This window comes from Heloderma suspectum, chromosome 5, assembly GCF_057233095.1.
Source record: "Heloderma suspectum isolate Gila_16-S chromosome 5, 16-S_ref, whole genome shotgun sequence".
NCBI classification, from domain to species: Eukaryota; Metazoa; Chordata; class Lepidosauria; order Squamata; family Helodermatidae; genus Heloderma; species Heloderma suspectum.
Window position 1 is genome coordinate 162,053,315 of NC_139462.1, and position 17,668 is coordinate 162,070,982.

Genomic DNA, 17,668 nt, shown 5'->3' on the forward strand with positions numbered 1-17,668 from the left:
GGTGAAGGTGTGACAAACCTGCTTTACAAGAGCAAAAGCTTAAACCTGATGGACTTTTAGTTCCTTTAAACCCTACAAAACCTTATGGAATTCTCTGGTGTATGCAACCATATGCAAGGAGAAGACTGGTGTGGATGGAAATTGAGCTCCAAAATAACCATAGAACAATAGCGCTACAACCACTGGAAACATGAGAAGACAACAGGTATGAGATGAAAATAGTGATTCTTTAATAAGTACTATTACTCAGTAAAAGTCAGAAAATGAGATACAAAGAGCAAAAATAGAACACCAAGATTTGTAAAGGCATACACTCTTTCATTGCATAGGACAGGCCAATGTGCAGCCTGAAACTGCTCACAAAAAAATACAAGAATTTCCGCCCACATGCTAGGCCCCAACAGATCATTTATTAAAGCCCTTGAATTAAGACACCTTTCAGTCGACCATGCTTTCAGAACAGCTGCATGTGTTATTTAAAACATACTGTTGGCTTGAAACAAAAACACAGGGTTGCACAATAGCATAATCACATGAGAAGCTTAGCACCATGAGAGCATTACCTTCCTTCAAATCACCACCCAAGGCCTTGCTTTTGCAAATACTTAGATACGTAACATGGAGTGTTTTAAGGCAGGCTTGTTCTGTTGGCGTCAATGGAGCTACTCATGGTAGGCAGCAATACACTTGGTAATGTAAACACTGGATCCCAGGATCAAGAGGCTATTTAGTTTGAAGTATCTTCTTCGGCTCCAGCCTAAAAGGCTCTCTGATAAAAGCATTACAGTGTCAAAACTTATTTTGAGAAAGAACGCAAAATTAGAGGCTTTGGCTAATAACAGATTAACCTTGGTATTCTGTAAAATCATTTGGTCTCAGTGCTCTATGTAAAACTTTATAAAACAGCCTAGACCCGAATAAGGCACTTTTATGCAGCATAGGGGAGATTGTTCCTGTACAAACATTACAACACAAGCTCAATTTGTAACTGCTACTTGACTTTTCCTCTATTTCCCTGCCTCTTTTCAGCTGGATACAGAGAAGACACAAAAGGTGAGGAGAACAGAACCGAAATCCACATCTGTATAAAAATTGACAAATAGGAAGAAGACATAGTTGCACTTCTGCCAAAACACATATATCACAAATATAACCCATTCCTTGGACGCCTCTCTCACACCAGCCAGAGAAAGGCTCTTTTGCTTCCCCTTTCGCCCCTTGGACCCCACCCCCAAACCTGATCATGAGCGTTGGACAACCCTCTGGAACAGAATGGGATAGGGTGCAGGGGGCTGCAGCATGGAGGAGAAACTGTCAAAAGTGGCGGGGCGGGGGGAATTGTACATTGGAGAGTCCATTGTACAACTGGAAGTGCCTTCCACTCAGACACCACCAATTTTGGATCCAAGCCAGTGAAAACCAGTCTCTTTCCCCACACTATATGTAGCAGCCTTCACCAACCTAGTGCCCCCTAGATGTATTGGACTACAACTCCCAACATCCCCAGCCAGCAGGGCCAACCTAGAGGGCACTAGGTTGGGGAAGATGGTGCCAAGGCAGTATGCCAGTTGCTAGGCAATTCTCCCTCAGTTTCAGGGCCAATTGCTCCTTGGCAATTTATCCAAATGTTGTAATAGTCACTATTATTTATTTATTTATATTTTATTCATTACATTTATACCCCACGTTTCCTCCACTGTGGAACTCAAGGTGGCTACATGTGATTCCCAGGTGGTCTCCCCTCCAAGCACCGACCAGACCCAGACCCGCTTAGCTTTAGCATGGTGGCTGCCTCATGTGCCTTCAGACTATGCCCTGGAACTACGCCCATATTTAACAATTCAACAGTACATTTAATGCAAAAAAAGTGCTTTGTTGTCCCTATTTAACATAACATAAACATAATAACTTTTCCCCAGAAAGCACACAACACAAATATAGGCAGATTTCAAAAGGCAATTTGAAGCAAAAAGAACCCAAAATAAAATCAATAATGTCTTCCCACATGAATGATGAAGTGCAAGAGTAATTAGCACTCAAGATTGCAATTTCTGAAACTTTATGAGAAGCAATTCCCAATAAAGCCTCACATAACTCTGAATTGCTTGATTAATTACCCCCTCCCAGTGATATTAGGCCAATAAAATTAAAACTCCAATAGGCACTTGTGCTGGGGGGCGCTCCACTGAAGTCAGTGGGAAGCCTCCTAGTAGACAAGCATGGATGATTGAACAGAGTGTGATATTTATTTATTGCATTTATATCCCGCCCTTTTCCTCTTGCAAGGAACCCAAGGTGGCTTACATGATCCTCCTCCTCTCCATTTTATCCTCACAACAACAACCCTGTGAGGTGGGTTGGACTGAGAGTATGTGACTAGCCCAATGTCACCCAGTGAGCTTCCATGGCTGAGTAGGGACTCGAACCTGGATCTCTCAGCTCCAGGATCACAATAAGTAACAGGTTGCTTGCTCTATTCCTCCATCTGTTTGACACGGTAATTGTCAAACATGGGCTGGCTTGTGAACAATCTCAAAGAACAGCATATTTTGTAGCAGAGGCTTATTTTCCATTTAAAAAAATGAACTCCCAAACATAAACCCCAAAGTAGAGTTGAAAACTTTTCCATGTTAACAGGAGTTAACATGGAATAATTGTAGCAAATCCATCTATTCTATTCAGCCTATGCCTTTTCTTTAACTCAGTTCTGTCTGAACAGAATTCCATACCTTTAGCAGAGACAGAACATTCATAACCTTCAGCATATTGTCGAATCCTGAATATTTGGACAGCTACCATTTTAATGAGAGAGCGATAACTTCAATTTCTAAAAACTACATTTCCCCCTTCCCCCAGGAGTACAGCAACTCTCATTATCCCTTGTAAAATTATATCCTGTTTTAGAACCAAGCAAGTATTTAACTTAAGGTTGCAACTTGGAGAGCCTGTCCTGACCTTTCCACGCCCTGATGAGAGGAGACCACAGTAAGTGCTACTGCTCTCACCTGTTCTTCCCTTTGTCTGCTCACCTCTCCCACCTGTAGCTGGAGAAGCACTTAGTGCACCTGCTTTGCATGCAGAAGGTCTCAGGTTCTATCCCCTGGCACCGCCAGGTTTAAAACGATCAGGTAGCAGGTGATGGGGAAAAACCCTCTGGCTGAGATCTTGGAGAGTTGCTGCCAGTCAGAGTAGACAGCAACAGGCTAAATGGGCCAATGGTCAGACTCGGGGTAGGGCAGCTTCCTGTGACAAACAAGAATCCTGCTCATCCTTTAGGCAGGGGAAGAAAGGCAGGCAAAAAGGACCAAGGATGAATGAATAGGGGCAGCCACCTGGTCTCCTACTATAGCAAGAAGTGTAAAGGAAAAATATCCACTCCTGGTTTCTATGGGACAACCCTAGTTTAGGCCAGACTTTTTCCCTTTATAAGCCTGCATGTTATGAAGGTCTCCTAGCCCAAAACAGTGAGAATCTCTGGGCATTTTTTAGTTCCCTCTTTGAGATACAGAAAATTTCCCAGGTTTTAAAATAATTGCATTTTAATTTAATAAATAAAGCTTTAAAGTGATAAGAACAGGTTAGCATCCAAAGTGATACTCTGATGGATTTTTTAAAAAAGTTTGTCCCCCTTTCGATGAACAAATCCTCCTGTTCAATGCCATATCATACACCGTTTTTGAAGCTCTGCTCCATTTCAAGACATGGTTTGCTATGCAATATAAGAAGTGGGAGCTGATGTTTAAGCAACACGCACCCACAGCCTCCCTGGGCTTGGAGAATGGCTCACAGTTCATCAGCCCCTAGCCCTAATGAGCTGACCAATCCATGACAGAGACCCTCACTACCACCATTTCCCCTATTTTACAGGAAGTGCAAGCTGGGGTGCTAAATGGGCTTGCGAGGTGTTACGCAGCATAAGGCAGGAAGAGGTCCTCCCTTCGCAGAATATTAAAACACACCCACCCAAGAGTGAGAAAAAATTGAAGAACCCACTCAGCTAATCTTTAATTCTGCTTCCAGATATACTAATTTTAATACATGCATTACACGTACAGCCTGCTCTTCCATGGGGCTCCCAGTGGTCTCCCATCCAGATTATTGAACAGGTCCATCCCTGTTCAGCTCCAACTACGTTGCAGTACCTGTTGTTCCTAGACCATTAACTGGGCCTTGAAATATTCCCAAAACAACATTCTCTGTCCGTGACACCTTCATTAAAGACGTACAGTATCCATAAGCACTTAAGTTAATTGGTCTCCTTTTGAGAGACACAAGTTAATTCCTTCATGGCTTTGCCACCCAACTGATCAGACAACTTACTCCAATTAAATTTTGTAAAAAAAAATCACTAGATAACCATGTCTGCACAGACACACACTTTTCAAAAAGATGTGCTCTAGCCTTCAGTCTTTTACTGCAGGCAACAGCCAGCAATTACAAGCATGCTGTTTCAGAGCCAGAGTTTTAAGGATTGCACAAACAGGCTGCAACCCTATAATTCACTGGAATAGATCAACAGGACATTTGTAAGCAAATGGTCTAATGACAGATTCCAAACCGTTAAGAGATCAACACCCAAAATGTAGTATTTATCATTGCCAAGGCTATTTATCATAACTTTTTATATCATAACTCTTATCATAATGATCACAAGCTTAGCTGTCATAATCAATGCTGGTTTTGCTAACAAGTGGCCTTTGCACCTAATCTTTGTAGTTCTGGTTACATTAGAACCGTCTTTGTGGCCATTATTTATAGCATATTAATACTCCGAGGGACCACTGACATATAAAACAGACATATTTTCACTGTGTTGAGCAGGAATAAGAATACAGTTTCATTAGTCTCCCAGAGTCTAATTGCTGGACTTAGGTTTTTCTCTTTGGCTCAGTTTTCGTGGCCAGTGTCTGCACCTTGTGAGAGCCACACCACTACACCTAATGGACCAGTAGGAGTTAAGCTAAGTTTGGTAGTTTTCCTCTGAAACAGGTTTCTTATTGCATATTTTTAGGAATGTCAACTTTAGACAAAATCGTTAATGTTTCCATAGGACAATTATGGAAGCTTGATTCAAGCAGCAGCAGCAGAACGTCATAACAGGAATTTAGTTGCATTGCTTTTGTTTAGTGAGCTCCTTGGCTAGAATATCAATAAAGCCTCAATGGTTTCATGCATCATAGTCCCTTAAACCTTAGTCTCAAATGCACACTCTGCAAAAGTAAATAAGGGCACTCTGCATTATTCATTCAACACTTCCACAACCACCTCTTGATCAGAAAGCTGTTCGAAAGCTTCTTGGACAGCCATCTCAGATGGAGCAACTGTTGCTGTGCCAGCTGGCGGAGACTTCTTGCAACTCAGGTCTGAAAAAGGATTGAAGCATCGCAGTGAAAGATCACCCCCGAAAGCCAGTTTCATCCCTTCCCATCCGCTGACTTTTTCCCAAGTTGGCTCCTGTTTTTTAAGCCGCTCTATGCCCTGCAGAAAACAAAACAGTTCGGATTTATTCATTATAGGCAAGCACCGCAGCCTGTGGGAGACTGTGTCGTTATAAACAGCATAAAAACAGTCTAAGGTCTTTTCTGGTCAGGGATATGAAGCCTCTTGAATAATAATAAAAAAAGAAGTGTCCAGAACAGCCTCCAGCCATAAATAAAAAAGGAGGGAAACATTGGTAGTAGCTAGTGAAAGACTAAAATGATATTTTTCACACCTCTCTCCAGGGATACATTCAGAAGTTCTACAATGAGGGTTGGCAGAAATTCCAGGTCCAGAATTCTTAGCCAGAGCCATAGACCTTGGGGAAGAGACCTACACTGGTGACTGTATCATCTGCTACTGGTCATCACCTAAGGTGGAAGCAGAATCTGTTCCTCATCCCATGATCTGCCAGCTACTGTTCCTGTCCAACACTTTGCTTTCGGGGTTTCTTGCAGAAAAAATTCTATTAGGGCAGTCACTAGATTTAAGTAAACTTAGTAAATAAATAGTATGAGTTTAAACTATTAAAGCTGCATCTGGTTGCAGATGAAGTAACAGTTCTGAAGAAAAACAGCACTGTTTTTAGATTAGGCCTGTACGTGTGACAACAGACACTTTCCTCAATAAGCTACTCTCTCATGTATATGAAAGACACCATATTCTAACACGGTGCCTGTAACCCATGGTTTTTTTAAGTATTTGCATTAAAAATATAACAATTCAACGGGGGGAATTTATTGGACATCTTTAATTTATTGGGCACCTTTATGTGACCAAAATATTTTTAATAATTTAACTGTTCAATAAAGTACTACAGCCCTAGCATGCACCTCACTAAAGCAATAATAAGCATTTCCATGAATGGTCTCAACAAAAACTCATTTGAAACTCAACATGTGGGGGTGGAGGCGGAGGCAGGCTTTGACCCCCTTCACTCACATCTACTGTACTATCTGAAAAGAATTCCACAAATACATATGTGAAGAGCTCTTCTTCAGATGATCAGGAACACTGGAAAAGCAGAAGCTGAGAAAAGCCGACAGCACATGTGAGTATATGAGCAAGCGTCTTTTCTGACACTATGGCCTGGTTCGCACGTAACAACAACCCGAAGTATGGGCTGAGTATGGGTTGTAATTGAATCATGGATTGTCATTGCATGCAAACCTTGTCCTGTGGTTTAACCACAGGTTAACTATGGGTTGTTAACCATGAACAACCAAGTCGACAACCCAACAACAAACCATGGGTTCTCTTCCTGACTTGTTTGTGGTTAACAAACCATGGTTTGTTACATGGCTGGGTGTCGTGTTGCATGAACCCAGTCACGATCAAGCTTCAAAGATCCATGGAGGTTTTGCTAAGGCACAAGACTACTGGCTCCCCAGGTAGCTGTCTACCCACTCGATAAGTTAGCACTTCAATGTAGCAAGCAAATCCAGAAGAACTGGAAAACACAGTGTGGATTGGGAAATGTGTATGGGAACACACCCAGTTTTGAAACATCCAATTCATACCAGGGATGCTCCTGTCAATGAGGAAAAATATGCTCTTAATGGCTGAATGAGGCGGGTGGCTACTAGGAGGAGGGCTTTTTCTGTTGTGGCACCCCGGCTCTGGAATGAGCTCCCTAGTGAGGTTCGCCTGGCGCCTACATTGTACTCCTTTCGGCGCCAGGTGAAGACCTTTTTATTTTCCCAGGCATTTTAGCTTTCTAAATTTTTATCTTTGCTGTTTTAAATCTGTATTTTAAACTCCTGTACTGCTGCTAGGTTTTATTGTGGTTGTATTGTTATATTGTGGTTTTAATGTTCTATATATTTTAAATTGTTTTATTGTGTGTTGTTTGGTTTTAGTTTTTGTGAACCGCCCAGAGAGCTTCGGCTATTGGGCGGTATAGAAATAAATAAATAAATAAATAAATAAATAAATAAATGAACACTGTGCCAATGAGTAGCAAGCCCCATTTCCTCCCACTTCCATGGTAGTGCTGCAGACAGTACCTCTCTCCTTGGGACATCCATGGCCACTGAGATGGAACTGGGCAGACTGCTGTAGCAGTCAAGCACCATGGTTAAGAAGTCAAAAAGTGCTCCATAAGGGAGACATGGCAATTTTGTTTGTGTCTAGTTAGGATATGGAAAAACGATCAAATCTATTCAGGACAAGGTTTTATACTTTCTTCCTATTTAATTTCTACAAGAGCTCTCCAAAACAGAGCTGGTATTACATATTTTAAGTGAAATAGATGTTCTGGCAGAACGCTTTAAAACTTTTTAATATTCCTTTAACAACTTATTTGTACAGGCATTGTACATGCTAAGCATCCTATAGCATTACTTTTGACTCTAACATGATTAATAAATACATGTTGCTGTTTTTAGAGGAAGGAAGCTGTAACTATACAAGTGGGCGGTGATCCAAAGTCTATTTAAAAAAAAGAGAGAATGAGATGACACTTGTTAGGGCCTTTATAGGAAACGAAACATTAAATGGGAAGTCTGCATGCAATTTTAAATCAGAAAATAAGGTCAGGGACTCAGTTCAATAGTCTGTCAGTGCCAGTTTGATACTGGATTCAACGCTCTAACTGCAGAAAAAGCAAAGTTTGTCTGACTGCACAGGACAATCTCTTCCTACTGCTACTTCCACTCCTGCTTCCAGTCACCCTTTTACATAAACAAAACCCCATTACAGATGTTAGATTACATATTCTACTCCAAAGGTTCCTCAACATGCTGGGACAAGCCACTATCAGGAAGTACAACAAGCACACTGGAGTTCTGTTAGCAGGAACAGCACTGCACTGAACATTCTGCAGTCATACTCATGGAAGAATCAGGGACTATTCACATAACCATTTCTTAGAGAACGTCATGACACTTTTCCAGGAGATTTTTGGCATAACAAACTATTTTTGTGAATGCTCCTATATTTTGAGATCACAGCTCACCATTATCCTGGGAAACCTTTTGGAGCTACCTTTTAGTATTACATGTCCTAACTCAGATTAAATCTCTATGGTTGATAAAGCATGCATTTTATTTGTGTGCCCTGAGAAGCTATATCTGGAGATGTGCCAAATCTGTTTTGTCCTCAGTGCAGCAAAGGCCAAGTTGCATCATGTGGAGTTACTTTGGACTATGTGAATCAACGCCATGCTTTTCCATAGATGAGTTGCTCCGGTGGAGTTTGAAAATGTACTGTAGCTAGTTCTGAGAAATAAAGGAGCATTGCCAAGCAGTTTAGAGTCTTCCAGTGCCTCTGCCTCTTACATTTAGTGATAGGCAGCCAGCCCCCCAATATTGTACTTTCAAACACAGAAGCCACCTGCAATGTTCAGAAATCATGATGTTTGGATTATGTACATGTTTACAACAGAGAAGCAGTTATGTGCATCCACAGGAGTTGCATATACACCACAATAGAAGTTATTAATGAAGTTGTGCTTCTGAAACCTTTCTCTCAAGTCAGGGGACCTGCAGTGTACTACTCATAGTACTACTACCTGCATCTATTTATCCATCTCTTTAAAACATGATGACCAATGAGAGGATTCAAACATTTCTAAGAACAGATTACCATACAACTTTAGTCCAATACTAAATAATTTCTTTGACACAACCCCAATCTTATTCATGGATAGCTAGCCCGAATGCACAACCTTACTAAATGGCCAGAGAGGTAGACATTAGCTGGTTGCAGTGAACAGTGGCACATGGCACCTTAAAAACTAACCAATTTATTGGAACAGCAGTTTTCATGAGCCAGAGCTTGGCGGGAGAGCTGCAAAAACATATACCACAATAAACGTATGTTTAAGATACCACAGGACTGTTTATACTACACGTCTTGGGCTCAATTCCACTTACAAACAAAATGGTAACACAGAGTTCTCAACAGAATAAAATATGGATTACATTCAGATGTCCACAATTCTGCTAGTTACGCTTGTCATGGCAAGCTGGATGAGCAAGAGTCTTGCCTCCTTTGCCTGCTCCAAGGGCAGAAAAGGGCAACTAAAATGATCAAGGGGCTGGAGCATCTCCCCGATGAGAGGAGGTTACAATAGCTGGGATTGCTTAGCTTGGAAAAAAGGCGAGTAAGGGGAGACATGATAGAGGTGTAGAACATTATGCATGGTGTGGCGAATGTGGATACGGAGACATTTTTCTCCCTCTCTCATAATACTAGAACCCAGGATCATCCCATGAAGCTGATTGGTGGGGGATTCAAGACAGACAAAAGTACTTCTTCACCCTGCGCATCATTAAACTATGATATTCGCTACCACAACATGTAGTGATGGCCACCAATTTGGATGGCTTTAAAAGAGGTTTAGAGAAGTTCCTGGAGAAGGCTATCAATGGCTACAGTCCTGATGGCTATGTGCTACCTCCATATCAGAGGCAGTATGCCTATGTACACTAGTTGCTGGGGAACATGGGTGGGAGGGTGCTGTTGCATTTGTGTTCTGCTTGTGGGTTTGTGGTCAACAGCTGGTTGGCCACTGTATGAACAGAGTGCTGGACTAGATGAACCCTTGGTCTGATCCAGCATGGCTCTTATGTTCTTAAGCTGGGAAAAGAATGCAGGGGGTTGCCTTTTGGGTGTTAAGCTGCTGAGATGCTTAAAGCACTTCAGAAGCCCAGCACCAGAACATACTTCTGCCCCTGCCTCCAGTTCCAAGTTCAGTGGTGGAAATGGGGGTGGGGATTTCCCCCAAGCCCAATACTTTGGAAGGGGATGATAGAAGGAAGAAGTTTGTCCCTGACTTCATACAGAGGAACAGTGCAAGATAAGGAACAAGGAGAGGCGGGCGAAGGTCTGGCAACCCTCCATTTTGGCTTGGCTATGTGGACTACCAAAAATTTGCAGACCCCTAATTTACAAATAATATAAAGTTGGTTAATATTCATTTTGAAATGAGGTTCCATAGTGACAGTAGTGTTGTGGTATTCCCAATTATATGGTAGAAGGCTGCTTAATATATTTCAGCATTTTGATCCCACTTTCCTATAAAAGTACATTGATTTTTTAAAAGGAGATTTACCACCCTTCAATATAAATAATTTGAGGGCAATTCTCCAAAATAAACACAATACCATAGGATAGCAAAATCAATAAAGCAACAATACTAAAATAATCTCACAAGGTATTAACAGGCCAAGGAAAATAAAAAGGCTGTCACCTGCTACTGAAAATACATCAGCGTGAGCAGTAGTCAAGCCTCCCTAGGGAAAGAATTCCATAGCCAGGGTGCCCATGAATATTTGAACACTGATCACCACCTCCTATCAGCCAACTTAGGACTGCTTCCTGGAATTCATCATAAGGCTCTTGATCAATGACTTAACACAGAGGAATATCTAAACTTAACTTCAAAATGTATTTTATAAATTATCACTGAAGGTCTTTAAAAAAATCAGCAACTCTTCACTCAATTGCAATTTTGGATTTCTTATAAACATAATGCACCCAGATATGGGTAGAAACTAGAAATAATGGAGCAATAGCATGCTGAAAATTAGTCCATGATAAAACCCATGGAATACCTGGCAAATTTGTTCATTCAGAGGAGAACTAATTAAGGTCTTGGAAGGCCATATTCAGCCATTTACAGGGACCTCCAAACACAAAAATGGCCACCTTGTCAAAAATAAACCATTGACAAACGGACTAACATGCAGATCTATGCAGAATTGCTTGGGAATAAGTCTGACTGAGCTCAGTGGATCTTACTTCCAAGTAAGAGATCAGACCGAAAGAGGAAACAGCCCCCTCTAACTTCCCAAAGTTTTTTTTAAAGCCTGTGATTGCTGAATACTTGCTTCTTCCAAAGAAATCTCTCCTCTAAGCACACAATGAAGTCAGTTCTTCCATTGAGTGCATTCCTATGGCAACAAATGATTTAACACACAATTGTAGAAGCGGGGGGGGGGGGCGGGGGGAAGAGATTATAAAGTATCTGTGTTATTTCTTGAACACAGTCAATGATAACGACTTTAAAAGTGTAGCCAGTGTACTATTGATTTTAGAGGTTTTCCATCATTTTAAACCCAAGTTCTAGTTACTCAACTTTTTTCCTTCAAACAGAAGGTAGAGGTCTTTCTTTCTTTTTTATAAAGAAGGCACAGAAACAGTGTTCAGAAAAGGTTTATTGCATTTGTTTCCCATATGGAAGCATTGACAGAATTGAAAAGATGCAGCATTCACATTATTTTCAAAACGAGACAGATCTATTGGCATCCTCCACTGACTTCCCTCCCACTCCATGGCTTTGATTCAGTCTTAAGTTCAGCAGCACAGCTTATTTGCAGCTCTACCATTTTAAAGGGTTTTTTTTTTTTGCAATTATTCTGCAGTTCCCATCAGTAGTTTTTTTAAATCCAAAATATGATAAAGTCCCTGCCCAGATACAATATAGTTACAGGCTCAGTCAGTTTGGGTATAATCTATTCTACCTGCTTCTTTTTAAAACAGAATGCGCTCTTACACATCTCTCTACTTCCCATTCTTACTACATACACAGTTTGCCATCCACATAGTCATGACAGAAGGCATGCATGATCCTTTAACACGTGACATTTCCCCGATGTAAAATATATATGTATAAATATAAAGGAGAATAAACATTTAGAGATATAAAAAGGTGGTAATGTTTAAAAAAAGATAGAGGACAATGCTGACATATCTACACAAACAATCTGTGCTTATGTTTTTATCTCGACTTGCAAGCCTTTTCTACACATGAACACTGTTCAATAACAATCCCTCAATTTAAAAAAAAACAACCCAAGACAGACATTATCTTGCTATTCTACACATTTAAATCAATTATTTCTTTCTCCTCCAATTATAAGGCATTACAATCCACACATACTCACAAAAACCATCCATCATTTTACCTAAGACGACGGCATTTCTTGCTAAGCAGAGAAGGTATGGAACCAAACAGTGCAAGAAAGATAGAATCCTTTCTGTAGCTGTCCAAAGTACAATAATGTAATGTACAGTAATGTTGGCAATATGTTTTAAACATTAAATGTGAAGCAATTTTATTGTTAACTGGCCCTCTTGCAGGGTCACACTTCTATTTTCCAGTTCTTAGTAAGTGAGGTTTAAACTCAGTGGAAAAATATACCACAACACAAGGAGAGAGACCCAATGCCAACCAAGAGCATCGTCTGCCATCAAGAAGTCCATAACCATTTAGGTAAGAAGATGGCGGCGCCGTTGGCACAGACTGTCCTTCGGATGTCAACCATGGTGAAAAGATTACTCAGTCAATGTGGGTGGGCAGGCAGAGAAAAAAGAGATTCCCCTTTACATTAGTTATGTCAGAGAAAGCAGACGGAAAAACAAAACAGGCCAGTCAAGTTAACAAGTTAAAAAAAGAAAAGAAAAAGCTTCAGCCACCAGAGATGGAGAATTACCAAAAGTTTTCAGAATACAGGGCTGCTTTTTTGTCTTTTCTCTGCAATGATCAGCCATTTAATAGGCATTTTTGTAAAAAAAAATGCCTTTTCATTTGAAACATTCATGTATAATAACCATAGTGTTGTAAATGTGGTTTTGTTTTAGTGGAAATGCTGTTCATGAATTCTTAGACCACATACTGATATGGGTCTGCTTTTCCTTGGTCTGGAGTAGCAAATGGGCTAAGCCAAACTATAGAGAACGGATGGCCAAATACTGCTTTCATGTTCATCCATTTTGTTTTTTTAGCCCATCTTCTCTCTTCTTTTTTCAACTGTTCTATTCCCTGAAAACAGAAATATGACATTTTCAGTCAGGAACTTATTTTTGTAGTTCCGGTTTCGGGAAAAAGGATCCCTCTTGTCTATCCTTTATCAAATGGCTGGAGCGGGAAAACAGTCAGATTCATTCCCTAAACATTTTTTTTAAAATATTTTTTTAAAGGATAGAAAAACAAAAAACAAACCTGTAGCAATTTATGAGTAAAGAGAAAATTACACAGTTATCATGACAATTTTAGGAAATGCCATAATACCCTCATCCAAAAAAGCACTCAATATGGCAGTCCTACATTTTTATGAAAAACCCCTCAATATTATACCCCTTCTCCAACAACTTTCAGGTTCTCCACAAGCAAGTTCAAGAAGTGCCCCAAGCATTGCTTCTGAAGTCCCATAGACTAATCTAACTGGCAAAGCACAGGCTGTCAGCAGGGAAAAGACTTGCAGGATAAAGTGTAAGCATCATGATGAGTGAGAAAGGAACAATATTTAGTAAATTTGAGAAGGAAAATACAGGCCCTTCAGATTTCTAGTTTGTAGGGTTCCAGTTTGTTGATTCAGTATTAACATTAACAGTACTGACATTAGTTTATGACTATAAACAGCAAATATACCGTTATGTTTTTGACAATGAATATTTCGGAAAATTGATCCATTCTCCAGACTTTTTTTCCCCCCTAAGGCCTACTTTTCACACTGATATTTAGAAATTTTGAATGGGCAGAATAGGTCACACTGTTGATCTGTGTGTGTCAGTCAAACATTTTATTGTATGTGACTAATTGCCATGGCAAACGTAACTTAAAACATCATGCAATAACAGAACTTACAACATGAGGTCTCTGTGTGTCAGAGGGGGTATTAAGTGCAATGAAATGTGAAACCTAGAAAGAACAAATTAATTCATGGAACGATAGGGGGCCTGGGGACAGAGGTGTCAGCACAGGGGACATACTGCTGCTGCTACCCTACCTGAATGGGGATCTTAAAACACAGAAGTACATTTGTGAGACAGCAAAAACATAACGTTGCAATAATGGGTGATTTCAATTACCTGGAGGGAAAAAAATTCCTAGGCCCGTTTTTGCACAAAAAAAGAAAGAAAAAAAGTGTTCCGACAGCAATTGGGATCACAATCAGAAATGGGGGACTTGGCAGCAGACAAGATGGGTTCTGCTACCAAGTCCCCTGGGATGTCAGGCAGAGCTGGTTGGAAAAATAGGGGCGAAGGAGGAGGGAAACAACCTACAACAATCCTGATCATCTGTTGAGTGCACAAACCATGAACTCTGGGTTTTTCGCAAAACAACCCAAAGCGTAGACCTTGTCCCCCGCAATGAGCTGCCGTGTTGTGCGAACGCACCCATTGACTACATTCAGACATAACAGCAAACCAGCAGGCACAAGCATCAGGCTTGGGTACTTCCTCCTCTCTTTCAGTCTCACATGAGAAGAGGAGGTTAGAAGTTCCTGATTCCAGTACAGCAACCATAGTTTACCTCTTCATTTGAACCTGACGGCCTATATTTTATGCAAAGCAGGATCCCAAACCAGATCAAACCATGGTCTGAGATACTGATTTACAGGCAAACTCCAGTTTGTACACCAGTTTGCCAGGTTCATACAGAACAGCAAACTATGGTTTGTTACAAACTAAGAACAGAAGCCTCTAATCTCTTCCTCTCATTGCATGGAGAATGAGCCAAAGGCTACTCATTTTTGTAAAGGCAAAATACAGTTTGCCATGATGTCTGCATGCAGTCATTATATAATTGAGACTTTCAAAAGGTTTCTCAAGTAAATTTAGTAGTCATGGGACAAGAGGATAACTCCTTTTACAGATCAGCAAATGGTAAAAAAAATGGGAGTAGAGGGTAGTAAATAAATAGTGTTCACAATGTAGTAAAATAAGCAGTGGGGTTTAAGATCTTATTGAAACCAGTGATATTTAACTTGTTTATAAATTATCTGCAATCAGATAGCCAACGTTTTTCAGGGTGGCAAAATCCAAAGCAGACTTAAGAACCTCTGAAGGATCTCTCTAAACTGGGTGAATGGGTAACAAAATAGCAAATGAGATATGTGCGAAGTGATGCTCAGAGCAAAACATTCTAACCTCATATTAATCCAAAGTCCACAGCTGGGCAATACCTTTAGTAGGACCAACCAAAATGCCACAAAAGTATGCAAGGTTGAGTTCTCCAGAACTCTTCATCAGGCTAGGTGGTACAAAAAGCAAGGGATGGGGTAAGAAACAGAAAAATCTGAACATTTGCCACGCAGACAGCAATTTAGATAGACCCAGCCTCAAAATGGAGATTTGCAGTCTGAATAAATTAGTATTGCAGGTATCAGATTACACCTAGCAATGCATTCTGGGATAGAGAAGCAAGGAAATGGAAATGGAATCTTCATTTCCAAAAACAAAAATGCTGACTGTAACTCAGATCTTCTCTTGTCTTGGGCGAAACACACAGGTTCCTCAGTCTGCATAAAGCAGAAGTACAGAGAAACAATATTGTACTTATATTAGCAAAGCTGGAGATTAATTTTAGGTGGTGTACTAGGTAAAACTTCATATATACACTGAGATCTGAATTACCTGTGACTACTCAGGAAAGAGAGACTGAAGTTGCAGTTTACAGCTCACTGAAAATGTCAACTCAGTGCGCAGAAAAAAAGAAAACTTGAATGTTGGAAATCATTAGAAAAAAATGCAAGATAAAGCTTCCCGTTTCGTAATGCCTTTATATAAAATTCAATCATACAGTCATATTTCAAATATTATGTACAGCTCTGGTTTCCCTATCCCAAAAAGATATAGCAGTGGAAAAAGTACTAAATAAGAACCACCAAAATGATCCAGGGATTGGAGCATCTTCTTAACAAGGGCAGACTAAAATATCGAGGCTTTCCAGTTTATCAAATAAATGAAGTGGGGAGAGGCGCACACGACATGACAGAGCAGGAGTAGGCACCATGCTGCCCTTCAGATGTTTTGGACTGTAACTATCATCAGCCCCAGTCAGCATGGCCAGTAGTCAGGGATTATGAGCTGTAGTCCAAAACATCTGGAGGGCACTGGTTTGCCTTACTCCTGTGATAGAGGTTCATAAAATTAAAGCTCACTGGAAAAGACCCTGATGCTGGGAAAGACTGAAGGCAAAAGGAGAAGGGGACGGCAGAGGATGAGATGGCTAGATAGCATCACCGATGCAATGAATATGGACTTGAGCACACTCCGGGAGAGAGCGCAGGACAGGAAGGCCTGGCGTGCTATGGCCCATGGGGTCACGAAGAGTCGGACACGACTGAACGACTGAACAATGACAACTCTTAGGTGTATATGAGCATCTATATTTGAAGTGCTGGTTTTAATATTTAAAGTCCTAAATGGCTTGGGAGCTTGGTACCTTACGGGCTACCTTCTCCTGCACAGATATGCCCAGGTATCAAGATCTTTCTTAGAAGTACTTCCTCATATCCCTTGGCATACAGAAGTGATGTGGGTGGGGTGTGATCTGAGATAGGGTCTTCTTGGCTGTGGCACCCAGGCTGTCTTGCCCAGGGAAGCTTTACCTAGTACCGAACCCATTACCTCTTTGGCAGCAGGTGAAGATATTTATCAAGGCCGGTTAAGATCTTTCAGAATGGTGTAATCTGCTGTTCCAATTTATATCAATCTCACTGCCACTGGTTTTAGTATTTTGCCATTATTATGCAATATTATTTTTTTTTCTGTTTCAACTTTATATGCTGCTCTGGGAGCCTTTCGGCTGAACATTACATTTTCACAACATCAAATATGAGTGACACAGAGAGAAATGTCCAAGTACGGAAAAGAATCTGGACCGTCTAATGAGTAAAGAACAACACATTTCTTCCTCTAAGCTTTCCCATCCCAATTTAAGGTACAGATAATTCATTTAACACTGGTTGCTTTTGTCCGTCAGGATACATCTCCAGTAAACATGCACAGGAAGACCCATTGCTTTCAATGGAATTTACCCAGAAGCGTGCATGCTTCTTTACAGAACAATCCTAAGCAGGTTTTCACAGAGGTAAATCCCACTGTGTTCAGTGGGGATTGCTCCCTAGGAAAAGTATTTAGGACTCCTGCCTTGATCACTTGCTTAGGATTGCACTGCACATTATCTAACTTTAGGCAACTGAACTTAAAGATATTCATAAGGGGGTAAAGTAAGAGAGATTAAGTGGTCAGACTCCAACCCAACGTATACAGTTTGGGGCATATATGAAGCTATTGGCATAAACCAATTTACTTCCTGGAGCACAGTACCTTCCTTCCAAGGCAAACAACAAAAACTGATGGTTAAATATTTGGTGATCATTTGTATGTGAGACCATTTGCAGAAGCTGCTAATAAACACTGCTCATACCCCAACCCTGCCCAGTGAAAACTACAA

At 40.7% G+C, this 17,668-nt stretch overlaps 1 protein-coding gene across 8 annotated transcripts in view; it reads right to left on the reverse strand.

Annotated features, from left to right (window-relative positions):
• Positions 1–213: 213 nt before the first annotated feature.
• Positions 214–17,668, reverse strand: part of ZDHHC3 (zDHHC palmitoyltransferase 3) — a 55,296-nt gene continuing 37,841 nt past the window's right edge. For 4 of the 8 annotated variants that reach the window (XM_084858113.1, XM_084858111.1, XM_084858110.1 and 1 more), the window contains exon 7: positions 11,620–13,246. In XM_084858113.1, the coding sequence (XP_084714239.1) occupies positions 13,088–13,246 (159 nt within the window). In that variant the 3' untranslated portion in view covers positions 11,620–13,087. Of the gene's footprint in view, positions 1,082–1,677; positions 5,479–11,619; positions 13,247–15,344; positions 15,461–17,668 lie in introns of those variants that run through there. The other 4 variants (XM_084858115.1, XM_084858114.1, XM_084858107.1 and 1 more) reach the window with 3 other exon arrangements.